Source organism: Chlamydotis macqueenii, chromosome 21 (assembly GCF_036417535.1).
Source record: "Chlamydotis macqueenii isolate bChlMac1 chromosome 21, bChlMac1.mat, whole genome shotgun sequence".
NCBI lineage: Eukaryota > Metazoa > Chordata > Aves > Otidiformes > Otididae > Chlamydotis > Chlamydotis macqueenii.
Window position 1 is genome coordinate 6,598,850 of NC_141576.1, and position 26,862 is coordinate 6,625,711.

At 43.3% G+C, this 26,862-nt stretch overlaps 4 protein-coding genes across 4 annotated transcripts; all 4 read left to right on the forward strand.

Annotated features, from left to right (window-relative positions):
• Nucleotides 1-371: 371 nt before the first annotated feature.
• Nucleotides 372-4,969, forward strand: LOC104475061 (arylacetamide deacetylase-like 4). The gene is made up of 4 exons (XM_010116313.2): nucleotides 372-548; nucleotides 2,754-2,970; nucleotides 3,378-3,441; nucleotides 4,195-4,969. Exons 1-4 carry the CDS (start codon nucleotides 372-374, stop codon nucleotides 4,967-4,969), a joined length of 1,233 nt encoding a protein of 410 aa, XP_010114615.2.
• Nucleotides 4,970-7,705: 2,736 nt separating this feature from the next.
• On the forward strand, nucleotides 7,706-9,360 carry LOC104475158 (arylacetamide deacetylase-like 4). The gene is given in 3 exon segments (XM_010121332.2): nucleotides 7,706-7,752; nucleotides 8,599-9,170; nucleotides 9,173-9,360. Coding segments are annotated over 3 exon segments (807 nt in total).
• Nucleotides 9,361-10,801: 1,441 nt separating this feature from the next.
• LOC104485848 (arylacetamide deacetylase-like 4) lies at nucleotides 10,802-15,439 on the forward strand. Its single transcript, XM_086764546.1, has 4 exons — nucleotides 10,802-11,047; nucleotides 12,966-13,182; nucleotides 13,377-13,440; nucleotides 14,436-15,439. The coding sequence occupies exons 1-4, from the start codon at nucleotides 10,880-10,882 to the stop codon at nucleotides 15,208-15,210; spliced, it is 1,224 nt and encodes a 407-aa protein (XP_086620672.1). The 5' UTR covers nucleotides 10,802-10,879; the 3' UTR covers nucleotides 15,211-15,439.
• Nucleotides 15,440-15,780: 341 nt separating this feature from the next.
• CFAP107 (cilia and flagella associated protein 107) lies at nucleotides 15,781-19,001 on the forward strand. Its single transcript, XM_010128342.2, has 4 exons — nucleotides 15,781-15,993; nucleotides 16,951-17,064; nucleotides 17,934-18,111; nucleotides 18,736-19,001. Exons 1-4 carry the CDS (start codon nucleotides 15,874-15,876, stop codon nucleotides 18,999-19,001), a joined length of 678 nt encoding a protein of 225 aa, XP_010126644.2. The 5' UTR covers nucleotides 15,781-15,873.
• The last annotated feature ends 7,861 nt before the right edge of the window (nucleotides 19,002-26,862 follow it).

A 26,862-nucleotide genomic window follows, 5' to 3' on the forward strand; every position in this document is an offset into this window, starting at 1 on the left:
ACAGTGTCACAAACTCAAAGCACACAAACGCCCTGTGGAAATTTTTGAACCTCTAATTAATATTAACACAGCTTATTCATAACACTCTTCTCCTAGCTAAGGACTGGTTCCTTGCAAATATTCCGAAATGATGCTCGTGTAGACCTTTTAACAAATTCAGGACTTTGACCAACTTATCTTTTGTGAAATAAAGGGAGGGGGAAAAGAGAGAGTGGGAGAGGGAAAGATACCTACTAATGTATTTGTAAAAGGGAGGAGAAAGGTTTTTGCCAGAGCAACCTTGTGACGAACAAAGAATCAGGAAGTAAAAGCCAAAGATATCTGGGAAAGTCAAATCAAAGACATTTCAGATCACTTTGCTGCTCAGCAAAATGGCAGTTGTTTACACACTGCTGGTGTTATTCTTAGCAGCTTTTGTTGCTGGATTTATATTACTGGTCATGGGAGCAATGAATTTTGATTTCTCCAATTCAGAAATTCCTCCTGGAGTGAATCAGCCTGTAAAGCTCCGAATCATTCACGTAATTTTAATAAGCAGAGCTGTGGTGGTAAGTTAACCTGGTGTGATTTCTGGGGGAAGAACGGTGAATCTGCGCATTTTAAACTTAATGCAATGCTAGAATCCTGCTTGGAATTAAAAGAGGAGAGCAGGGCACAGCTATGATGCTATATGTTGTATTTAGAAGCTCCGTTTTGTTAAAGAAACCTTCACCAGATTTTTTATAACACACTGCATTACTACAGTGTCATTATTACATTAATAATTACTACACTCCCTAGCTCTTACACTAGGCAGTGTGTCAAGGCTGCCTAGCACAAGCATTTGGGAGTCTGACTGTGCTTCTACAATGAATTGTGCTAACCTAGCAATCATCCGATTAAGAATGCTTATACATGTTGGATCATTTCTATTTCCATTCGAGGTTCAGAATAAATCAGATGTCTTTGGGCCATGCTTTCAAGCTTTTCTTGCACTTGGAGATGAGGAGCTATGTATTGATTTTGAAGATAAAATTAGAAACCAAACGTTTCGGAATTGGTTTTGGGAAAAGGGGGAGTTTTTGTCACACAAGTGACAAAATCAGGTAACGTTGCCCAAGAGGAGTTGAAGGAATTCCATCTCCCCGAACACATATTTGTTACTCCTGCAGCAGCTAAGCAGGCTTGTCGATGGGAATGAGAGGTTCTGGCCAGCCCAGCCTCTTCAGGTGAGCTGGCCTGGAAAAGAATGGGAAGCTAACCAGTTCACAAGAACTGAAGCTCTTACCGGCACTCAACTTCTGGTGATCCCTACTGACAAAAGATCTCACTGAATCAGGAGTATTTCTATGTAGTGACAAATGTATAGATGTGACATGACAGATGTCAGAAATACATAAGATAGCAAAAGTTGTGCATATATTTAACAAATTACTTAAACACCTCCAAGAGGGACGAACTATTTAAAATGAAAAACAAACAAACAAACAAACAAAACTGTCAGAAATATTCAATATTACAGTGGACCACAGTAAAGAATTCTAAATATATATTCTCATGCTTTGGCTGCACAGAGGTTGTAATTAGAAAGAGATTACTTCACTTAATCAGCTGGAAAAGCCAGTTCTCTTTTTATCATCTATACACTGCCCATTAGTACCATAAACCAGAATTGTATGCTACAACGTAAACAACACAGGATGAAAGAAACTAAACAAGTTGAATGTAAAGGTGAGAATATTCTTTGTAGTTACTCCATTTCTGCTTGGAAAATAGCAAATACAAAAGAATAAATCATTTTATCATGTCTGTATACAATCAGAGACACTAGGACTAGTTTCTAGAATGAATTAAAATCAGTATGTTGCAAAATGTATTCATTTCTTCAGCTGCAAAATCAGGCATGAGGAACTTTATAAATAGCTGCAGTCAGTCACTGAAGAAAAGGCCTTTCATAGGTAAATATATTGAGTCATAACACTGCACAGACAATCCATACAAACGCGGCAGTTTAATGAGAAATATTCACAACAAAATAGTGAATATTAAGAGCTTGATCCAAATCTTCATTAAGGACCAAAGTACTAGTTTGGCATGACTAAATAATATATTCCAAAACAGAGGTTTTTTGTTGGTTGTTTTTTTTGGTGGGTTTTTTTTTTTTTCCCAAAGTTTTGTTGGACCAGTAGCTCTCATTTGTATTTATCTTTGGGTGCCTGGCACGAATATCACTACAGCATACAGAAAGAACAGACGTTCCGGCCTACCGAGTATCTCAGGATCTTGCCAGTGCATTGCACACGTCAGTGAAAACTTCCGAGATGAATCAAAATGCAATTATCAAATATATTCTCAACTTAGTCAACTCTACTTTGGGGAAGTATCATAAAAATCAGCTCCAAAACTATCATCTTTCACTACGTTTTCACATCTTCTCAGGGGCAAGGACAGAATAACCAGTGACAAACAAACTCATTTTCAATCTTAGGTAACAGACCTGCTGAGAAAGCAAAGGGATGCATTTCACCAGTCTGTGTTAATGCTGCATTGCTTTGGGATTATGTTCTTCGGTGAACACTGCTGTTCATGTGACCTCTCATGATGCTACTGTTATTTCTTCAGTTGTACTATACCTGTACAACTACTCAAATATTTTATTATTGCCCTAAAAGATACAACGTAGACATCATGAGTATACTGCCCATATAGTTCCTTTACTGTGGAAAATACTGAATCTCTTGAGTGAACTCCCTATTCTCTTTGCCTTTGAACAGGGAAAGATTTTGGAAAATATTGGCATCTGCAGTCAGGTTGGCTTTGTCCGGTACATGCAAAGTAGAAAGACTCTAGGAGCGGACCTGAAGCTCTTCATCAAGGACCAGTGGTTTGAGAAAGTGCCTGTAAGGATTTACCAGCCTAAGGTTCTACCTGCCAGCCAAAGGAGAGGAGTTATGTTTTTCCATGGAGGAGGATGGGTATTTGGAAGTCTTGGTAAGATATCTAACAGAAAAAAAATATTATAATTTAGTCAAAGGAGTATCTACTTCATAAATCATACATTTCATTGTCACTTGATCTGTAGCAGTCATGAAGTATAACCAGAGATGCACTCTCCTAAGTCTTGCTGTCAAAAGAAAGCATCTGCTCTGTATTATGTGATTTTTTTCTTAAAGACAAGAACAATGAGATATGAGAGGGAAAAATACAGTAAGCAGATACTGAAATAGGAAGATGACGGGGTACAAAAGATCTGAGGAGCTATGCAGGAAGGGGCAGAGAAAAGTCGAGTATTTTCTTCTTGCAATTCTTTAACCTACGCAACAGACAACATTAGTACTTCAGAAAAAAAAACAAACCCAAACAAACCAAACCCAAACCCCACCAAACGTTTCTTTCAGAGACCCACGACAAGCTATGCCGCTCTATTGCCACAGACAGTGACTCAGTGGTTGTATCTGTTGGGTGAGTCTTTCCTCATGCTGTTTTTAGATTATTTCCTATAGTGTAAATATCACTTTAGAGCTTCCCTGCTCTAGGAACAACCATTCTCAGAGGGGGAATGTTTCTGTGCGACTTGTCAACGATATGATTTACAAATTCACTCTGCTCTTGTTTGGAGCCACTGAAGACTGACTCAAGCTAAGTTTTCACTGTCTGAGCACATCACAAATAACGCTTTGGGATATCTAGCTGGAAAATTAAGTTCTGAATCCATGTTTTAAAATTCCAAACTCAAAATTGATAGTAAACACTAAGTAAGCCATGTATTCTACTTCATCCTTATTCAAGGAAACTCTGATGCTTACAGAAGCCCTATGTGAAACAACAAACTAATAAAACAACCAATAGACTGACATAACGATTTGGATTATGAGGATATAGTTGCACTGAAACAAAAAAATAAATCAGAAGTATTGTCACTTGTATCTGACCCATGGAAAGCTAAAGCACTAAATGGCTGTTAATAAAACCTAGTCATAGTTGGGAGCTGACTACTCCTGTGTTTGAGAAACACCCTAAACAGATTGTATCCCAACAAGCTAATCTGCACCACCTGGTCCAACTAGCCACAGTTCCTTTATGAGCTACCTGGGGAGAAAGGGAAAATTCTGAGGTAATCAGAGTACTACTGGTTGCAAGACCTGGTATTTTCAGCAATACATTTAAAACTAATATTTCCTTCTCGTACTTCTGTTGTTTCTTTCTGCGTATTAGGTATCGTTTAGCCCCTGAACACAAATACCCTGCTGCATATGAAGACTGTCTTAATGCCACCATACACTTCATGAAGAACATAGAGCACTATGGGGTGGATCCTGCCCGTATAATCATCTGTGGGGACAACGCTGGGGGCAATCTAGCGGCTGCTGTTAGCCAGACCCTCGCAGATAGATCAGACCTGCCCAAATTACGTGCTCAGATCTTGATCTACCCAGCCCTTCAGGCACTGGACTTCAATTTACCATCCTATCAGCAGAATCGGGGAGTCCCTCTCTTATTCCGTGAACGTGCTGCTTTCTATGTGTTACAGTACCTAAATGGGGACGCATCAAATCTGGAAGAGGTCTTGGAGGGTTCCCATATTCCTATAGATATTAAATTAAATTATAGCAAGTGGGTGAGTCCAGATAACATCCCTGAAGAATTTAAGGTCAGAGGCTACAAACCACATGTGCTACTTGACTGTACAACCGAAGTTTATGAGACAGTGAAAAGATTCTGTGAGCCCAACCTGTGTCCACTGTTAGCTGAAGATGCTATTGTTCACCAGCTGCCCGAGTCTTTCATCTTGACTTGTGAGTACGACGTGCTGAGGGACGACGGCTTGCTTTACAAGAAGAGACTGGAGGACAACGGTGTTCGAGTGACCTGGTACCACCTTGAGGATGGATTCCATGGAATTCTAAATTCATTTAATAGTGACTGGTTGTCTTTTTCATCTGGAAAAAGGGGTCTTGACAACATCGTGAACTTTCTAAAAAGCTTATAGAAACACTTTGCTTTCCTTCTGTAAGAACTGCCAATTTTCTGTGGTCTTTTATGCATCGAAATTCCATATAAGAGGTTTAGATAGGACAGTTTGTTAAGGAGCAATTGTGCCAGTGTGACCACTAAAAAAGATATTTCAAGAATGCTATGAAAGTTTCTTGTAGTGCTATTTGAAGTATTCCATGTGCAGTCTGCCTATTTTAGTGATCTATTTGGACTAGATGCTACTCTCTCAATAAATATTAAAAGTGCAGTAAAATTTTAAATCAACATCTGGTCTGACCCATTTCATTCAGTTATGATCTATGATTGTGTTCTTCCTAGAAGGCTAAGTGTGTTTTGGCAAAGGAGAAAGACACTGATATCATAATGCTATAATGCAGTGCCTGTGCAATACGGTACATGTAGCATCCGAGTCTAAGATTCCCAGTCACTGACTTGCAGAAAATTTCTATGGGCTAGGTAACAAGTATTTTAGACTGAAAAAAATTAAGTCAAAACTGCAGCTGACACCAACAGAGATACTGTGTTAACAGCTTTGTTTAAATTACAATGGAGAAAACGCTCCTATTGCTTTCCTATGTTCATCAAATATGAAAAACTTGTTCCTGTGCTTAAATATTCTAACAACAAAATAAGATGTAGGCATGTACTCTTGCAAAGCACACATTCATTAGCTTTTTTTCCCCTCACGTTAGTTCCCGTTTTCTTTTCTAACTGTCCTTGTTAAAACTATATATTCCAATTTACTTAAAGAACGTCCACAACACAGGAAGCAGTATGCTGTTGCTGCAGATTAGGTGCAAGAGACAATTTAACCTCCACGTTAGTTGGCTTTCCTTGTAAACAGCAACATATCATAAACCAGAACATCATTCAGTACTTGACTGCTATCTCTGAACAGTCATCCACATCATCCGCATCCAAGAATACCATGTAGAACATCAGGCCCTTTATCAGTCCCATAATTAATGTGAAGCTTAACAGGAAATTAAACACATTCTTCTCAGACTCTTCTCCAATGTCATGCATGCTAGCACCTTGCATACTTCCAAGAACTTTAAAATGTGTGGCACCTGAGACACCTGTTGTAACCTGGACTGCTTTAAGGTTTACTGTTATCTGAGAAAGCTAAATCAAAGATAGGCATAAAGACACCTCACCTTTGGTTAAGTGAAATGGCATCTTTTTATATACTGCCAGTGATACTGCTGTTGATTTTTACTGCTTCGTTCATACCAGCAATTATGGGAACAATTAAATCTGAGTACTCCAATTTCAGTATCCATCCCAGATTGAATAATCCTGGAAAGTTTTGAATTGTCCTTGCTTCTATGTATCTGCTATGGTGAGTTTCTCTGCCATGACTTCTGCTAGAAATGTGGTTTAGGTGTTATTTTTGTAAGGTGTGTAAACACCACAATCCTGCTGGCTGCACTGAGACTGAAATTAAAGCTTTCCTTTTTTTGGTGGCTGACTTTATAAGATAATTTTTATAAGATAATTTCTGCTAAACCTCAGATAGTTTCAGTGAGGTTTTTCCTATAACATAGGGATCAAGCCAACCATGAGAGTCCAAGCTTTATCCGCTGAGCTTCCCTAATTAAGTTTAAATTAATTATGTATAAAAAGCAAGACTGCTTTGATTTCCATTTTAGCTAAGCACAGATGATGTTTTTAGGCCACTCTCTGAGCTTTCCAGTAACACTGATGGAAGGCCACATGCTTCTTAAGCAGATAAAACCAGAGACTCACTAGGAAACCTCAGAGGAATGACATCTGGGTTTTAAAGCTGTAAGTGGTGGGAGGCCAGTACAAAACCATAGGACTTGGTGATGCTGAGATGGAAATTCTTTTTTTTTTTCCTCCTCTAAGACATTTCACCTGACAGAGTGTGAGTCGGACGCACGGGCCTACCTGCTCAGGCGCACGGTGCCGAAGCAACCCTGCTCGCCCAGGCGTGTAGCCTCACAGGGGACTGCCACAGCTCCATCTTCTCCCGCGCCAGCTTTCTGGTGAGGACTAAACCGCAGCGGCTCTGGAGCAGGCTGAATCCCGCCAACACGAAGCCCGGGCACCGCCTCAGGCGCCCGCCGCCGGGGGAAGGCAGGCGCAGGGTCTCCCTCACGGCAACCTGCCCCGCGGGGTGCGCGGCAGCCTCCCCGGGGCCGCCCTCCGCTCAGCCGAGCTCTCCTCCCTCTCTCCGAACAGGGGACGATTTTAGAAAAGACGAGGGTGTGCAGCCAAATCGCCTTTACCCGCTATTTGTGCTCCGGGAGGAAGCTGGGGCCGGGCCCGCAGCTCTCGCTAGGGACGCGCGGTTCGGCCGGCTGCCGGTGAGGCTGTACCGGCCGCGGGCGCCATTTTCTTCCCCGGCGGCAGGCGGCTGTACTGCAGCATCGCTGGGGCGGGCCGGCTCGTTTCCCGCCGCCACAGCGCAGCTCTGCGCTGCCGCTGTTACCTTCTGGCGGCGGGGGGAGGATAATTCTGCCCCGAAGCCTGGCAGAAGGTCTGAAATCTGGCTGAGCTTTCCCGTCATCTTCGGCCCGCTGAGTGCTCCCGGTGAACGGCTGCTGCCTGCCTGGAGGGGCGGCGGCAGGGCTGAGGGGAAGAGGGACAAGGGCGGGCGAGGGTCCGGAAGGGCCAGGGCGGGAAAAGGAGGCTTCCACCTTCCTCGGGTGTTGCGTCTGGAAATGGAGCGGGCAGTCAACAACTCCCCAGTTTTTTGCAGATTCCTATGAAAATATCTGCCAGAGAAGGCGAGTCGGTGGTTGTGTCTGTTGGGCGAGTTACGGCAGTACTACCCTATGCAAGTCCTTTTCCTTTTTTTTTTTCACTTCTCAGCACCACAGTGCTGCACATCTTGAAGGAACACTCCTCAGTAAACCATTTCCCCAGGATCCCAAAGAGTCAGACAGAATTTCAAGGGGACTATTTTAATTTCTTCCCTGCCCTCAGTCTGCTAATGCAGGCAGAGTACAAACAGACCCCAAAGTGAGGTTCATGTGTCTTCCAACACAGAGCTATGCTGGCACCACACACAAAAAAGGAATGCTTTCCAGAAGAGTTTACTGAAGTATTGAGAACTGACTAATGAACAAACGTGGAAGGTGGTGATTGAGTGATCTGTTTAGTTAGATGTAATCACCCCGTAAACTTCAAGAAGTTTTCTAACAGTAAGAATCAAATGCTAATATATTTTAATACTAATAATACAGAAAATATAGCTCTGTCCCTGTTATTTAAATAAGCAAAGAAAAATAAAATAAAATAATACTCAAGAGGAAACACCCTAAGTAAAGGTGAGGTGCAGACTGATTAAATTACTTCATCCACAAGCCAGATGCAGTCTACACTACAAGAATAAAATGAACTTGTACCACGTGCATTCTGGTCAGTGCTGTTCTCAAAAGAAGTTCCCAGCTATGCTATGTCCTTGCATAGCCCACTGGCTATTATTTATCTGTAATAACTCAGTGGACAAATACCTGTTTAGCAGATGATGACACCATTTTTTTTTCTGAAATAAAAATACTGCCAACAAAACAGGGAAAGCCAAGGTGCTGTAGGAAATTTGTATTTAGAGTTACGACATTTCCTTCTCTTTTGCTGTCTCTTTCTGTGTATTAGGTATCATTTAGCCCCTGAACACAAATACCCCGCTGCATATGAAGACTGTCTTAATGCCACCATACACTTCATGAAGAACACAGAGCACTATGGGGTGGATCCTGCCCGTATAATCATCTGTGGGGACAACGCTGGGGGCAATCTAGCAGCTGCTGTTAGCCAGACCCTCGCAGATAGATCAGACCTGCCCAAACTACGTGCCCAGATCTTGATCTACCCAGGCCTTCAGGCACTGGACTTCAATTTGCCATCCTATCAGCAGAATCGGGGAGTCCCTCTCTTATTCCGTGAACGTGCTGCTTTCTATGTGTTACAGTACCTAAATGGGGACGCATCAAATCTGGAAGAGGTCTTGGAGGGTTCCCGTATTCCTATAGATAATAAATTAAATTATAGCAAGTGGGTGAGTCCAGATAACATCCCTGAAGAATTTAAGGTCAGAGGCTACAAACCACATGAATTCAACGTTGACGTTTATGAGACAGTGAAAAGATTCTGTGAGCCCAACCTGTGTCCACTGTTAGCTGAAGATGCTATTGTTCACCAGCTGCCTGAGTCTTTCATCTTGACTTGTATGATGTGCTGAGGGACGACGGCTTGCTTTAGAAGAAGAGATTGGAGGACAACGGTGTTCGAGTGACCTGGTACCACCTTGAGGATGGATTCCACTCAATCATAACCTTATTTGATTGTTGCAGTTTCTCATTTCCAGCTGGGAAAAGGGGACTGGATAGAACTGTTAACTTCATAAAAGTCCTGTAGAAACATCTTTCCCTCTTTATGCTTCTCCCACTAACGTCTCCGTTTAGGCTCCAAAACCTCAGGTAGTACTTGTCAGCAAAACGTGATGTGTAAAATATGAATTTTGATATTTATGAACTTCAAATACTGTCTCAACACTGGTCTCTTTCCTTGTGAGACTATTGACAGTTCAGCCTTCACAGTTTTAATATTTTACACATGCTGTGTTTCAATCCCTTTTCCTTCCAATCAGCATCTGATGGATTCCTTGTATTTAATTATCAGATTATCTACTTCTATGTAAATAATGTCTGTGGAACAACTTGGATTAAACAACTTCTGTGAGTTACAGTCAGGATCTTTGTGATGTCCATTTGATAAGCATGACCTTATTTTATTGAGCTAAAAAGTACCAGTTAGGTACACAGTGAGCTAGAGGGAAGACTTCGAGGAAAGCTCTGGAAAAACAGGCAGAGATCAAGGGCTCAGTGAGGAGATTCAACATGCGTTTAGTGAGCATGGCAGAACTACATCTGCAAGAGCAGCAGGACGAGGCCCGAGTTAATTTGGGACACCTTGCTGGAGGCAAATAAGGGCTGTCCTGATGTTGAAATAACCGTAGCTCTGCAAATTCCTATTTAATCTTGGGATGTCTCTGTTATGCCCACTGAAGCTCAGGGCAACAGATAGTGGTTGAGAGGGAACACTTATGTCAGGTTTTAGAGCGACAGTAAGGATCAGTGAACTGGGCTCTCAATCTGTGTATACTGGAAGGTTTGCTTAAAGACAAAGAAAATATGAACTAAAATGTTTTCACATTCTTTCAGAGAGTAGTTCCCCAGTATTATTTTTTTTTTAGAATTTGTGCTGAGATGTTTCTTCATGTTTTGAGTTTTCTTTACAGAACAAGGCAGTGTATTCCTTGATATGATGTTTTACTATACCCTGGCGATGAAAGCAAGGAAAAGCAGTAGTGAGCAGTCTCAAAATAGTAAGACTGAGGAAATGAAAATCCTAAGGAAAAAAAAAACATCCCAAGACTGAGAAAATCAGAAATTTTCACAAGAAGAAATGATCTCTTCCATTTAGATCTCCCAGTGCAAAGACAGCCCTTCCTTTAGCTTCCTGCAGGCTGCCTTTAGACACAGCATCCCTAAATATAAGGACAAACAACGCACTCCGGCCATTTGAGGACGAATCCGTCGGGAAGGCAGCTGCCCTGCAACCCACCGGCGCTGCAGGTTTCCCGTCTCTTTCGAATGGGCAGCGCCAGCCACCAGGACCGAGGGCGACGGGTGCCTTCCCTGAGCGGCCGGGGTCAGGCGCTGCCTCCTTGAACCGAGATTACACCGCGCCTCAAGCCGGCGGCGCGGCCTCCCCCCGGGTGCTCGCTGGCCGCCCGCGCCATGACCCCGCCGGCGGCTTTGCAGAGCTGTCACAAACGGCCCGTGACGCCGCCGGCCCGGGCCGCGGTGCGGTGCGGTGCGGAGCCCGGGGGGGGGGTGGCGGGCGGGCGCTGCCGGGGGCCCCGCCGCGGGCCATGGCGCTGCTGCCCGCGCTGCTGCTGCTGCTCCTGCCCCTGGCGGCGCTGGCGGCGGCGCTGGCCACCGTCCTCCTCGGCCTGCCCGGCTACGACATCCCGCCGGGGGTGAACCAGCCCGCCAAGCTGCGTCTGGTCCTGGCCGTCCTCCTCGGCACGGCCGCCCTGGTGAGTCGCCCCTCCTCGTTTCGGGGGGCTGGGGGGGGGGGGGAGCTCCACCCGGGGAGGGGAGGGATACGGGGGTTCGGCAGGCCCGGCCCCCACGGCGAGGGCGAAACGCGGGGCGGCCCGGGCAAGCCCCGGCCCACAGACTGGGTTGGGAAGCCAAAAAAAAAAAAAAAAAAAGAAAAAAAAAGGCGCCTGGATTAAGATCCGCACGCCCCTGCCGCCCCCGTGTGATGCTTGCGGCTGCACATGACGGGGAGAGCGCTGCGGAGGAGCACCCGCCAGCGGGACGCTGCTCCCAAGCGTCCCCCGCAAAACCCGTTTTGCGATGAGATGCAGCGTGCTAGGGCTTGTCCGCAGAGGTTGCCAAACGGCGGTGCTGATGCAAGGCTCGAATTCGGAGCTGAGCTGGTCTTTCGTCTGATAACTGCCCTCAGCTCCGGGCGAAGTCACCTTGCGCAAGGAAAACGCCAGCCCTTCAGCTGCTGCTGCCACGGCTGACATTTATGGTACCAAATCCGGTTAGGGCTGCTTTACTTAATCCCTGGACTCCCTTTTACAGCATTGCATAAACCGCATTAGAGCTCTCCTAAACTCTTCCTCTGTCACTTGCAGTACTTGTAATTTTTTTCATTCTTCAGTGTCCTGCTTCCCTCCCTCAGCCACAACATCGCCTTTGCTATCCCACAGAGCTCGTTTTCCTGCCCACAGTTCCTTACACCATTGACATCCTCTGGAAATGTAGAGACCCAGCTCTCCCGAATCCCACTAGCAGGTGACGAGGGCACGAATAAAGAAAGACTCACTGAGCGTTTAAAATTGGGATCTTGTTTAGTAGTTGAACTGTAACAGTTTATTTGTTTGATCCCATTAATTAATTTGTTTCCCAGCTTCTTGTTTGTTCACTTACTACATCAGATTTATATTGCAGCTTGCAAGATCACTCCAAGAAAACTGGGAAAGGAAGTGTCTTGATTTTGCTCAGGAAATCTGTTGTGCAAATAAAAAGCAGTAACTAGCACACCACCACTCAGCACCTAAGATTTGCAAATTCACTAATTTTTACAGTCTAATTCGGGAAAGTCAGTTTATGCAATGAACTATAAAAGCTTTTATCGCTGTTTCTATATATGACATTTCACTGTTGTTATCAGGTATAAATGAAACAAGAACGAGCACAAAGGTGTGCAGGAGAATACTGACAATTAAAATGTGTAGTCCAAGACAGATAATTTGGATGGCCTATATAAAATTTCTGATGTGATATTAGAATGACACTGGATTTGACTAATGGCAGTAAATTTTTTACAGTCTGTAGGATGTGAGAGCTTGAGAAAATTGTTTTTCTCGAATTGAAGAGCAGTATTTTTATCAGACAACAGAGGTCAAATTGCTGTATGTGAAGCCTAGATTTTTCAATCTGATTCTTCAGATTCCAGCTGGTGTGAATCTGGTAAAGCTGATCTAGGCAAACTGAAAACAAATACTGTTTTCTGACTCTGTCCTGGGATCTCTCCCTTTCTTAGGACTGGGGATTCCTATCAGGAAAATAAACTGCGGAGTTACTTCTCCTCACTGTTTTCCACGTGTTTATTAAGGAAAAAAACAAGGACTAACCAACCTACTGGAACAACTCTGCTGTCAGTACTTAGGATACAGGAAGCCATGTAGAGAGTGTTTGGGAGGTGCTTGCATAGCCATTATCCTCCTCTATGAGCAGTCCTCACAGTAGTTATTCTAACTTCTTCTGCTGTTACTATTACACCTTCTTAGAGTGCATTCCTTTTTTTTTTTTTTGTCAGCTCTGTGTTTCTTTAAAATTTCCCTCAAATACAGTTCAGTGTAAGTATGCTGCAGAGTTTTTATACCTTAGCTAACTCAAGACTTTTTTAAAGAAATCAATTTCTTTTACCTTTAACAGGGAAGGATTTTGGAGAAGACTGGACTTTGCAGTCAGATCACTTTTGGCCGATACGTGCGACAGGGACGGAAACTAGGGGTGGATCCAAAGCTCTTTATCCAGGATCTGCAGTTTAACAAAGTACCTGTGAGGGTTTATCAACCTAAAGCTACCTCTGATGGGCGAAGGAGAGGTATCATCTTCTTTCATGGAGGAGGCTGGGTATTTGGAAGTCTTGGTAAGATATTTGCTGGAGGAATTATAGTAATGTAGAAAGAACATTCTCATCTTTATACAAAATTGAAATAAGAGGTGGTTTCAGCATGTGATTTGGGAGGAAGTCTGAAAACAAAGATGTGCCTTTCTGGAATGAACTAGCTGTCTCAAAGATTAGGGCAGAGCAAAGCACTAATGAAAATATTTCTTTTCCAGATACCTATGAAAAAGTATGCCGCTACATATCCAGAGAAAGTGAATCGGTAGTTGTATCTGTTCAGTAAGTGAACCCTACCCAGTTCTGTCGTTGGGAGATTACTGTTGCTGTGGTGCCACAGCAGAGTGCACTGGTTTTGGAGATTTTATTTTTTTTTTGCTGAGAAATTTCTATAGAATTAATTGAAGTCCATAACGAGACAAACAGTGGTAACTGAGATTTCATGGCTCTTAAGTGTTCATGCCCTGATATACTGAGAAAAGACCCAAATGGTAATATTTGGCACACTAAGGAAATCTATAAAAGCCAATCAAAAACTTAAGTAAAAAAAGTCTTTCTTGTGCTGAACAAATGAACATGTAATAAGATGCTAACTGGGGACAAACTTTTTAGCAGGGCCTGTTGCAATAGGACAAGGGACAATGGTTTTAAACGAAAAGAGGGTAGATTTAGACTACACATAAGGAAGAAACGTTTTTACACTGAGGGTGGTGGAGCACTGGCCCAGGTTGCCCAGAGAGGTGGTGGATGCCCCATCCCTGGAAACATTCCAGGCCAGGTTGGCCGGGGCTCTGAGCAACCTGATCTAGTCGGGGATGTCCCTGCTCCTGGCAGGGGGGCTGGACTAGATGGGCTTTAAATCTCCCTGCTAACCCAAACTATTTTATGATTCTGTGCCCCAAACAATTGTGATTTACAGAAAAAGAGAGAATAATCACACTGTATTAGTCCCATTTTACACATAGGAAGCAGAGGCACAAAATTATTAAATTATCTTGTCAAGAAAACACAGGGAGTTTTCAGCATGACTAAGAAATGTAGAAAAGCTCAGTCACACTTTTAATCAGAACACAATGCTTTACTGAGTCCTTGTGATTGAATACACAATTTACAGCTTATCCACAATCATTAACTGAGGATGTCTGCTTAGGAGATAATGAATATCCTGACCTGGAGGAAAACCACCCCAAAATGATGGGGCTAGAAGACAGCATAGGATACCATTTCCTGGTTAATACTATTTACATTTCCTTCTCTTATCTCTTTTTGTATATTAGATATCGTTTAGCCCCTGAACACAAATACCCCGCTGCATATGAAGACTGTCTTAATGCCACCATACACTTCATGAAGAACATAGAGCACTATGGGGTGGATCCTGCCCGTATAATCATCTGTGGGGACAGTGCTGGGGGCAATCTAGCGGCTGCTGTTAGCCAGACCCTCGCAGATAGATCAGACCTGCCCAAACTACGTGCCCAGATCTTGATCTACCCAGGCCTTCAGGCACTGGACTTCAATTTACCATCCTATCATCAAAATCGAGGAGTCCCTCTCTTATTCCGTGAACGTGCCGCTTTCTTTGCTTTGCAGTACCTAAATGGGGATGCGTTGCATATGCAAGAGGTCTTGGAGGGCTCTCACATTCCTCCAGACATGAGGCTGAAGTACAGGAAGTGGGTGAGTCCAGATAACATCCCTGAAAAATTTAAGGTCAGAGGTGTGAAGCCACTTATGCCCACTGATTTTATAGCTGAAGTTTATGAGACAGTGAAAAGATTCTGTGAGCCCAACCTGTGTCCACTGTTAGCTGAAGATGCTATTGTTCACCAGCTGCCCGAGTCTTTCATCTTGACTTGTGAGTACGACGTGCTGAGGGACGACGGCTTGCTTTACAAGAAGAGACTGGAGGACAACGGTGTTCGAGTGACCTGGTACCACCTTGAGGATGGATTCCATGGAATCATAAGCCTGTATGATTATTGTGGTTTCTCATTTCCGTCTGGGAAAAGGGGATTGGACAGCGTTGTTAACTTCCTAAAAAGCTTATAGAAACACCTTAGATTCCACGAGTCTGTTCATGCCTCAACCTAGGACATTATCTTTTTAGGATATTGATGGGTAGTCCGTCAAGGGCAGCCATTAACAATGATAAGGCTCACCAGAACCTGATTCCAGCTATTAGTTGGAACATGGAATATGCAAACCTCATACAAGCTTGTACATGCTGCAAGCCCGTATCTTTAGCTATGTCAATAAAGAACATATTATTTTGAATGGACATCCTGGTTTGTCCCACTTCTTTAAAATAAAAATTGTGTCTGTCTATGAAGAGAGACTGTGTGTCATGTAGGTACGTGTGGTATGTTGGTATAGAGGAATATGTCACATCCCAATGTTTTGAGAGATATTCTGTGCTCTGATTCTGAACTCTATTAGAGGAAAAAACCCAGATGACTTTAGGGAATTAGGAGCCACTGTTTCACTCAATGGAAAATATGATGCAGCCTAGAATGTGGTTACTGGAATGACAGTCACCGTGGGGATAGCAAACACAAATGGTTCTACGGCCAAGCACTGCACACATCACCCATGTTTCTGAGCACACAGGCAGGCAGAAGTGGAGCCCCTTCCCACCCTAGTTTTAGCACTGGACTACTGAGTAACCTTTCCCTGACATCTCGTGAAGGAGGGTTCCAACAACCAGGGAGAGCAATGCTGGTGAGACAAAGAAATATGAATGCATCGCCAGAAGATGGACAGAATTGGTGGAAAGTTGAACCCAAATACTCTACTAAAGTTCTCATTGGAAACTGGCTGGAAGAGAGGCAAAGGGTAAGATCAGGAAAGAAGCATGAGCGCAGGAATAGAGCGGGTCAGAACCAATGCTGTGCAGGTAGATTACTACTGCCACCGTGAGCTAGAGTCCAGGCTCATCTCAGAAGAGTAAGAAGAGGGAAAAGGATAGGCATCTTGCCTGGCATACGTTAATTAATTTTGTTTATGATCTGCCATTCTTCTCTCTAAGCCAGGACAGAAGCAATGCCTGAGCGTGGGTTATATGGTGCGGTTCACACCAGACAGAACAGTAGCCAATTAAAAACACTACAGCACTTTTTATGGCAATCACTTCAGACTGCTATACAACTACACAACAATATATACAATGTAATAATATATACTATAATCATGCAAGAGAGGCTTCCTTAACCCTCTTTAATAATTTGGATATTGGTTTCATTTGCTTGTATAAACAAGAGCAACTTTGCTAGCAGAGCTGCTCGATAGATTGCATGCCCTGCTTAAGAGCTGAGCAGAATTTTATCATAAGACATTTAACTTTGGCAAAACATGCCAGTTAGGTTCAATATTGGAGCTGTTAGCGCAAGTCCTCCTGACTGCTAAAATGACTTCCTTTAGATTCCGGAGGAAAATGCTAGACTACGTTGCAGAGACGGGCCTGCTGCAGTAGAGGGAGAAACAAAGAGACAGAAAAAAGGGGTTCATTTGTCCATGTCAGATGCTAGCTCGCATGGCAGGTGAAAGTACTTAAACCATCAATAATTTTTCAAGGGCTGCGCAAGATCTTATATTTACACCAAGGAATCAATCCAGAATTTTACAATGGCTGATTATACCAGCTGACTTCATCATCTGAGAAAAAGTACATAGCACAGACTTCTTTCCAAATAAGTGCTTTTAAAATGCATAGATGAAGAAAGTAGCACTGGAACACAGCTTCTGTAATTACCAGATAGCCTTGGCTATCCTGAGTGTTCTGTATCTCTCCAGTTTATAAAAGAGACTGGGAAACTCGGCAGCAGCATCTACAGAACAGACTTCATTTCCTTCCCAGATCACAGACCAGATGAAACCCTAAGGAGAACCATGACGGAGAAATATGAGGTGAGTAAAAGAAATTTCAAATGTAGGGCTGTGCGTGCCAACATTTCAAATAGCGGTGATCTTTGACTAATGCTTAGATAATATTTGACATCGTTGAACAACTATATGTGTAAAAGAAAGCACTGCAGGTCCACGGAGCGTTTACGGGATGCAGAGCTCCCTCGTATGTTTAAGTAAGATGCCTTGCAGAGGCAGACTAACGACACATACTTCTTGGTACTCATTTGTTATTTCCCGGGCTCTGCCTCGGAGGGTGACCAGGGCACATGAAGAAAACCAGCACGCTACTACCAGCTAGGACTGGGTGTTGTCTTCAGGACATTCTGTGGGCTATAATACAAGATTGCCAAAGAGGATTATTTTCATCAGCACACCTCCGATTTGTAGGAATGAACAGCACTTAAATGAGTCCCAGATCTTTCAGAACAATAACTTGTCCCACAGGTATTATGTACTGCAATGTCCCTTCCCTCCAAGGTGCCTCTCCACCTCAAAATATTCTCATCATTCTCTCCTGAAGACAGCTGGAAGGTAGTGCGTGTAATGCTCGTGCACAACGAAACACTTCAGCAGCACAAGACAATCAGCTTTTCATTTGCAGGGTTCTTAAATGTATCTGCAAATCCATGATGCCTGTGCTGATATCAGACTAATCAGATCTCATGACATACAGCTGTAGTTGCTTAATTTAACTGGAAATTTACTTGAAATGCAAATGCTCTTATTTTCAGGGATTAAATGATAAGTAATACAAGTACTGACAGAATGTTGTGGTATCATTGGTAGTACCATCTGACTCAGAAGCACGCTAAGCCATCAGAATGCTATGTAGAGACGAAAAGCGTGGTTTCATGTACCTCTCATTTCAGGGCCTGCCAATACAGCTCCTCTTCTCCCATCATGAGGAACCAAGAAGCCGAAATTTAGTATCGGAGTATGATGATAAATACAGCAGACATGGTTACAACTCTGCGCTGCCTCCCCTCCGCAGCTGGAATGGACGCAAGTTTTCCTGGGTTCCTCAGAAATCAGATTTCCCCATTCTTGGTAGTTTTTGTTATTAATTCAATCAGATGGAACACGGTGCAGTGGTCAATATATAGACTTAGAGCCAGGAACCTCCTTCTGTTATAATTCTGAAAATGGATCTTGTGGTGACTTTGAGCTACTCTTTTGCCCAGTCAGTAGCTTATTTTTTTGATTGATAAAGTGGAAATGCAATCCGTATAACAATATTTAATCACCACAGGAAGCAGTGAAGGACAGTGCCAATGAACAGATTTCTCTCCCCTGTGCAATAATGCAAGGCCTTAGCTGAAAACAAGGAGAGCTGTGAGATACAACTACCAGGAGAGTTCACGGAGTATTATTATGTTTCTGTATTTAAGTGACATGTACAGCTCTGCTAACTTTTTTAGTATCTACCAGAGAGACTATGAAGAATTAGGACTCCTTACATTGATACCGTTACTGCTGTCCTATCGATACCTAACAGCGATTTTCCCTTCCAGCCAGAGGGTAGACAGACATGCCCTGGGAACAGAAAGATGTTTTGTCCTTAATCTGCTGTCAAAATAGTACCAATATTCTCTAGGACAACTGTGGAGTAAAAACACTGGGACCAAAAATGTAATTCTGTCATTTCTAACATTTAATCATTTCCTGTCTCAGAGCCACCCACCAACTACGGCCTTCTTCAGCAACTGATGAAAAAATGGCGTAAGAAAGAAGCTGGAGTGATGAAGAGTGTCTACACCATTTCCTATAAAAGCCCATTAATTTCTGCTTCTGCTACTTGTGAACCGCGACAGCCAGCTGAAACTCACAACCTCCCTTCCAGCACTCCCCAGATCCTGGTCTATGAACGGGGTCAGAAATATCTGCAAGCCCTCGACCAACTGGGGAGAGACAGAAAAGCGAGGAACGCCTCTGTGTAAACTGCTTAGGGAGATCTTAAGTACTACTTAATATAGCTTGTTGCTCATGCACGTAAGAGCGATCTGCTCCACACAGAAGGAGGGAGAATTAGGTTATCTACGTGGAGGGCTGTCTACTAGTTAGAAAAAGCTGTTGGGTTACGTTCTGACATGCAGATGGCTGGGAATATTTCAGAAGACAATAAATTACTGAAAATAAAATTTTAATCTGTTGTTTTCTAGCCAATGAATAGTTGCAGTAAGAAAAAAAAAAGAGTAGGACTGAACCTGCGAAGGTTCATCTCTTAATTGCTTTGTCCTTAGTTGTTTTATCATTTTTACTCAGCTTGCTATGCATTTCTTTGAAGAAAGAGCAGAAAATAAACTTGTGTTATTCCATAATGTGTCTGAAACATCCAAGAATACAGTAAGCATACGAAATGGCTGCATACCTAAGGGCAAGGTGACCCACGGTTTCTCCCAAGGCAGTAAGGAAGCAGCCCGTGATTGCCCTTGGCGTTACACACGGAACGGCACTGGGTGGTAGATAAGCTGCAAAGTGAACTCCATTAGCTGACCTCACATCACCAAACAACAGAAGAAATAGCAGTAGGTGGCCTTTGTACCACCTCCATACTTCACTTCAGAAAGCATGTGAACCATCTATGTAAACAGTGCTGACAGAAATCCAAATTCTTACTGCACTGATGTGCAACTTCAGCATTTAAATCACATTTGGTCCAGAGGAGAGACTGGCAAGGTTCAGCTGCTATCGGTCTGAGGCTCAACAATAAACTTGCAGTAAGCGAAAGGCTTAGATTAAATATATCTGGAACTAATTCAATACATAGTTATCTCTTAATCAATTTTCCTCAAGATTAGCAATAATATAATTATTTTTAGGAACAAGATAAAGCATATACTTTAGTCTTGGCATGGACAAGGCTCTGGCAATGGTCTGCACAGTTTTACTTCTGCAACATTTCAGTCCCTGAAATGGTTTAGGTTTGCTTTTTCAAGGTTGGATTTTCAATGAAGGGCACTGAGGATTCAGACCTGCGTGTAGAGCAACAGTGGCACCTACAGGCAAAGTGATTCTTCCTCATCTGTCAGATATCCAAAAATGTCTGTGGGAGAGGTACGCAGACCCTCGGCTGGGTGCTCATTCATGAATCAGAAAACAACATTGTTAATGAAATCTTTTAGAGATGCAAGATCCCTGATAAGTAGAAAAGCATTATATAGGGGTTCTTTAAGCTTCAAAATCCCAGCGATATCAAAGGCAATTGGAAAAAATTGAAAGCGAAATAGGTGAAAGTAGTCACCAAAACACTGCCAGCTATTAGCGCTGTGTTACAAAAACCACATTCTCTTGAGAAAACATCTTTGAAACAATCCATAAAGAAGATGTGCCTTACAATGGAATGAAAATTGGTGGGTACAGAAATTCTTGTATCCACAAGGAAGTCCATCCAGATTAATTTTATTGCCAATACAATAATAATTGTAACCCATGTGCTAATATTTTTAATGCAAATACCAATCAGGCATGCAGCTCAATAGCACAACAAAGCCCATATGATATTTAGAATACAGCTTAGACAATTTTAGAAAGGTAGTCTTCATTTCAGGGAACTCTATCAGTTTGCTTTAAAAATCTGGTCATCAATCATTCATAATTATTAAATATTTACAGTAAATGAAACATTTATGGTTATGATCTACTGTGCTTCTAAAACCAAAGCTCAGATATGGAAAGCAATGACCAGCTTGATGTACAGGGAATTACTGAGATGCAGAAGTACCACCTATGAAATTTGGATGAAAACGTTAATTCTCAATCTGTAAGCTGACGGGGCAGGGCTGCCCAAGCACAGGTCTCATCTGTTCAGCTGCTGACCCATCTACAAGCAAAATGCACAACCACGACACCCAAAGGAACCAAAGAAAGTGTGCTAGCTAACTGGATGAAATGCATTTTGATGGAGAGATGCTTCAATAGAAAAATGCACAACTCTGCAAGACATGTCAGTTGTAGTTAATAACACCCGGTAGCAAAATATCTGTTTTGAAGTGTTTAACTGATTAGCTGTTTTCACATCAGCAATACTACATATGCATCACAGATCCAGCTAGCTTTTTTGGTGAGTCAAGCCTAAAGCTGAACGCGTGACAGAAAGAATCCAGGCTTCTCCATCTCTTGACCTGAGTTCAGTAAAGGTGGAATCAAACACCAACCAGCCAGTAACAAAACTAGAATGAACGTATCTTTATCTCAAACACATTGCTCAAATATTCTACAAGGCAAAATTTCAGGCAGAATAGCAGTGATAGCTATAGCCATCCAGAGGGACCTTGACAGGCTGGGGAGGTGGGCCTGTGCAAACCTCATGAAGTTCAACAAAGCCAAATGCAAGGTCCTGCACGTGAGTCATTTTTCTACAAAATGTAATTGACCTAGATTCTTCCAGACAGAACTCCCCAAAAGTTCAGCCTAGAGAAGAGAAGGCTCCCAGGAGACCGTACAGCAGCCTTCCAGGACCTAAAGGGGACCTACAGGAAAGATGGGGAGAGACTGTTCAGCAGGGCCTGTTCGACAGGATGAGGGGAAATGGTTTTAAAATAGAAGGAGGTAGATTCAGACTGGACATATGGAAATTTTTTACAGTGGGGGTGGTGGAGCACTGGCCCAGGTTGCCCAGAGAGGTGGCGGATGCCCCATCTCTGGAAACATTCCAGGCCAGGTTGGCCGGGGCTCTGAGCAACCTGATCTGGTTGGAGGTGGCCCTGCCACTTGCAGGGGGGTTGGACTGGGTGGCCTTCAAAGGTCCCTTCCAACCCAAACCATTCTATGATTCTAAAACCATAAGGTTGAGCCATCACTGAAAGCAATGCTGCAAACACATGGCCACACCAAGAGCACCTCATTTATATTTTCTTGCTGACCATTTTGGTTAGGTCATAATTCTAGGTTCTGATCCTGCACAACTGTTTTATTGCCAATAGGTAGAGGTAAGCATATGCATATACATTTTTTTTTTCCCAAGTACTATCCTGCATTTGGCAGAAGTGCATTGAAGTAGGAACGGCAGATAAAAATCAAGGATACCTACACCCATAGTTTATAGCCACTCATTCTTTCTGGGACAAACAATGCTGGTTAATCAGTTCCGATACTGCTGATGCCTTTAATAATAAATACCTTTGCTATATTGTGTACACAAATACATTTCCCAACTCCCTCAAATCTTCAGAATTTACAAGGACTTTTATTCGAGATAAAACCACTAAAACAGAGGTCATTTTGCCTGTGCTTCAAGAACCGGCGAAAACTGAAACATTTACGATGTTCACAGCTGCCATGGAAAAGAAATGAGAAAATTGGAAATGTCATCATTAAAAAAATTGCAATAATTATGAAATCCATTTACTAGTAAATATAAAATGCAGCCAGCTAATGAAAATGTACAACAGAAATGCTGCGTTACGCTATGAAGACGAACACTTTTCAGGAAGAGGGGATATTAATGATGGAAATAGCAAAACCATATAAAGAAAAGAGATCGACTTGAATTATAGACCTGATGATAAAAACTCTTGAACCTGGAGACCTCTGAAATACAGATCCAGTTCAGAACCTAAGTCCTTTCTATCAGACAAGTAAACGGTAGTGGTTATGCTGGTACACTCTGATGTGGTAAGGCATAATTCATTAACGTACAACGAGCACTCTGGGACTCCTGGGATTCATTATAATATGCAAAGGACTACATTTTGCCTACGTGTCAGATTTAGTCGAGCTTTTTTTGAGATACTTTTTTTTTACTATCAGGACCTTCTGGTCACTTGTGACTGGAAAGCAAGAGTGCATTGGGCTCTTCAATTTTTCATGGAGCAAACAGCTGTTTTGATAGAACTCTCTGTGAGGAAAACGTTCTAGACAGTCTTGATTGCATGAAATCAGCCTCATATTTGAACTTCTCTGACATTAACAAGACCAAGTGGTAGCTAGAATTGATGCACATCTCTCAAAGCAAGCGTATTTCTTGCCTTGAAGGAGGCCGATGTCAGCCTGGATGAGCTGCACAAACAAGACAGATTCTTTGGATTGAGAATCTCAGTCAGGGCTGGGACGCAGACAGGGAACACTGATTCTGGCTGGCAAGTTCTGCAGTAACTGGGACTGCGGATGCCAGCTGAGAAGGGAGGGTGGTCACAGACAGAGGCTGAATGGCAGGGTTTCAGCGAGAAGCACGCTGTTGAGAAGAGGTTGTTCGCATGCTCAGGAGGCCTCTTTCAGAAAGTTATAAATATTCCTTGGAAGGGCCTTAAAAAGAGCTATCCAAGTCAGTTAACCGGTAAACCAGCTTCACTGGTCTGAATGTGAGCACTCCCCGACGGGGACACAAAATGGCTGCCAAGTCCCGTCCTCCAGATCTGTGCATTCCACTGCACTGAGCTCTTAGAACAGCACCTGGGACCGGGCTTCAGACTCGCGCCGCACCCGTAAGAATAAAACAAAGCTTTCTTTGATGGCAGTTCCACCAGGTGCACAGATCCGGCAAAGCCTTTTGTATATTTCAACATGTATTTTTCGTATTGGTGATGAAGACATCAAATTGCCATTAGTAACTAGTCTTACTTTTTAAAATTTTGTACAGTTTGTTGAACTGAGCTGAACTGATCAGCCCTTAAAAGGCACTGAAAAACCATGGCTTTGATACTCTTTTTTACCCCGTTAGTCTAAGCAGTGTAAACAGACTTCATTTGCAATACACCTGTGATGACAATCTCACTGCCATGTGGGGCCGTAACACTTTAGAAAGAAAAATAATTTACTGGCTTTTAAAAATAATTCATATTTGGGTTTTCTTTTCTAGACAGCACGGCTTTTCTCCTAGAAATACTATTACCCGTCAGCAGGAGCTACAGCTCCCATCAAGATTTCCATCAAACAAAGCAAATACCTGAAAGAAAATGCTCTGGTGACAGCGGCAGAGAGGACCACGCAGCGGCACAGGCCCACTGATTTCAGTAAGAGCAAGTTAACCACTAAGCGGGGTTAGGCCCTGCTTGCTCACCCGAACGAAGAGTGCATAAACTTCCCAAAACGTGACACGCTCTTTGCAGAAACCTCATACTTACTCCACATTCCCATTTTGAAGGAGCTGCTTGTCTCCCAGAGCAGCTGTAAGCAACAAAAGTGCAGCAGCACGTCGTGAACCCGCCTTGTGCTAGGAGCTGCCTCTAGTGAAGACATTCCCTTGGTTCTTCTTTTTTTTTTTTTTGTCTTTTCTTCTGATTTAAAATCTACACAAGTTCAAAAGGCTATTTGTGGGAATTCAAAAAGAGCAAGTTTGGCATATTGAAGAACTGCCGTAGAACAGAATTACAATTTTCTATACATAACTGAAAGGAAGCTTTCAAGCTGGCTGGCGCAGAGGAGAACCCCATCCTGACTGCGTAGGGGAAATAATTTTGTAGCTGCAGTGATGGGGGCATTCGCTCTGGTATGGAAAAACCTGAGTTCTAGTCAACAATGAGCCATAAGGAAATTGTTATATAAATAATAGACTAGTTCTTTTGGGGCAATAACATTTGCTAAGAAGGAAAAAATCTGTAGGCAGTCATTTTGTAGGGAGATGCTCTTTATTGTCACATACTTGTGTTCCTTCAGTAGCAACAGCCCCTAAGGATGCCAGCCGCATTGTGCAGAACTCCATTGTAAACAGACAACACAAAGACAGCCCCTGGCCCAGAGAGCTCCCAGACCTGGGATTGTTTAAATACTCTGTCAGGATTTAAAAAAAACCAACACATTGAACAAGCCAGTTCATTTTTAAAAAATAAGAACTTGGGATTGGTTGCATAAATATGTACTTACCTGCTTCAGCACTGTAAATATGTAATTTAGGCTGCTGCCTCATGACATGCTTTGTGTCTAATTTAAGGAACTGTATATTTGGACAAGAGGGTCTGGACGCCTGTCAGGTAAATAGTACGAGCTGTAAATTTTCACAGCAGATTTAACACTAAATTTAGTTAGCACTATATATAAAGAGAACATTGACCTGACCCTTGTCCTTGACAGCGGCTGGCCTGCACGGCGGTTAAGGATCCCTAGACGGGATGCCGCCAAAGCCCCCCTTAACTTTCAAACAACTGAATTCTGCCGTGGCAGCCCCACCATCCTTTACAGCAGTGCTTCAGCAGCTTCAGCTGGCAGGGCGGCGTAGAGCCTCTTCCTCCCAGCTCACCTCAGGCTGGGAACATGTGCCCCAGACAGAGGTGTGCTTATGGAGAGGAGGCTTAGAGGCGAGGCGTTGCCTAAGCTTCCTGTGCTTCAGCCTAGCAGCCAATAAAGAGAAAACTTGGACTTCAAAAATTAAAAATAAAGCCATTTTGAATTCCTACAGAAGCTACAGTTTTGCACATGTTGGTTGCTGATAACAGCCCACAGAGTCAGCTTTCTAATTTAAACTCTTCACTCTGAGCTATCTAGAGGAATGCTATAAAAATCCACTGGTTTGTACAGGCAAGCCTGCATTTTTCTTCTGTTCCCTCAAACGCCTGAGCTTTGAAAGGACCTTTAGTTATGTCAGGGCTCTCACCAGGCAGCCCACTCTCCCTCAATATCCCTGACATTTTGTGTTACCAGTAATTTTACTTTCAAATATAACTTAGCACAATCCAAGTATTTGTTTTTGTAGAACAAGTGTGGCCATTCGTCACCACGTCTATCACTACGTAACGCACGGACACTTTTCATCGCTGCTGTGAGTTATAAATATTGAAAGCAAATCTCTTAATCTGGCCTCTCAAGTGGTTTAGGCTTAAATACAGCAATCCCACTGGTAAAGACAATCTCAGTAAAATCTCGACCAGGCTCAGTCCACCCTGTCTGCATGTGGGGAAGCAGCAGGTGGCAGAACTGGCTCTGGTTTAGTGCTCCCAGGAGACTGCAGCCCGGTCTCTGGGTGCTCTGGCATCTCACAGTCGCTTACGAGGAGCCATCTCCTGGTTCTCCTGGCCTGTGACACCCCGGCCAGCTGCGGACACAGGCTGACCGCACGGTGTGCAAAGTCCGAGCGCAAACCAAAGGGCTGGGGGCAGCTGAGAGCTGGCATAGCCCCCTGGGGGCCCAGAGTCCTCCTTCGGTTTAAGGGAAACGAGTACCCCAGCTTTCTTACTGGGAAGGAATTTCTACATGTTCCTTAAAACAGAATCACAGCTCCGTTCAGAGGATGCAGCTTAGATTCACAGAATCACAGAAGGGGTTGGGTTGGGAGGGACCTTTGAAGGCCACCCAGTCCAACCCCCCTGCAAGGAGCAGGGACATCTCCAACCAGATCAGGTTGCTCAGAGCCCCGGCCAACCTGGCCTGGAATGTTTCCAGGGATGGGGCATCCACCACCTCTCTGGGCAACCTGGGCCAGTGTGCCACCACACCCATTGTAAAAAAAATTTCTTCCTTATATTGTTTTTTAAATTCCTTAAATGTTTTGTAATCCCTGGAGATGAAAGGTGCCATTGCTACTCTTATTTATTTCTACTACAGTAGAAACGAGGTCAAAGCAGGGCCGAAGGTGAACTGTGCTTGACTCCATGCAACCAACACAAAAAGCAGACCTGGGCACAGGCAGTTGTTAAATGGTACACAGCTGACAGACAAGGTAGCAAGAGGTCTTGCTCTCCTTCATGAGTAAGGAGAGAAACAGTCAATGCTCTCACTACAGGGTACGTGTGGTAAATGTTGATGCGAGCCAGCCCAAAGTGACCTGCAGTGTTTTAACATGAACAATTTGCATTGTCACACAAATTTGTGTGATTTACACACTGGCCACTTTTACCTTTCACGCTCCAGGATGTACTTTTTGAAGAC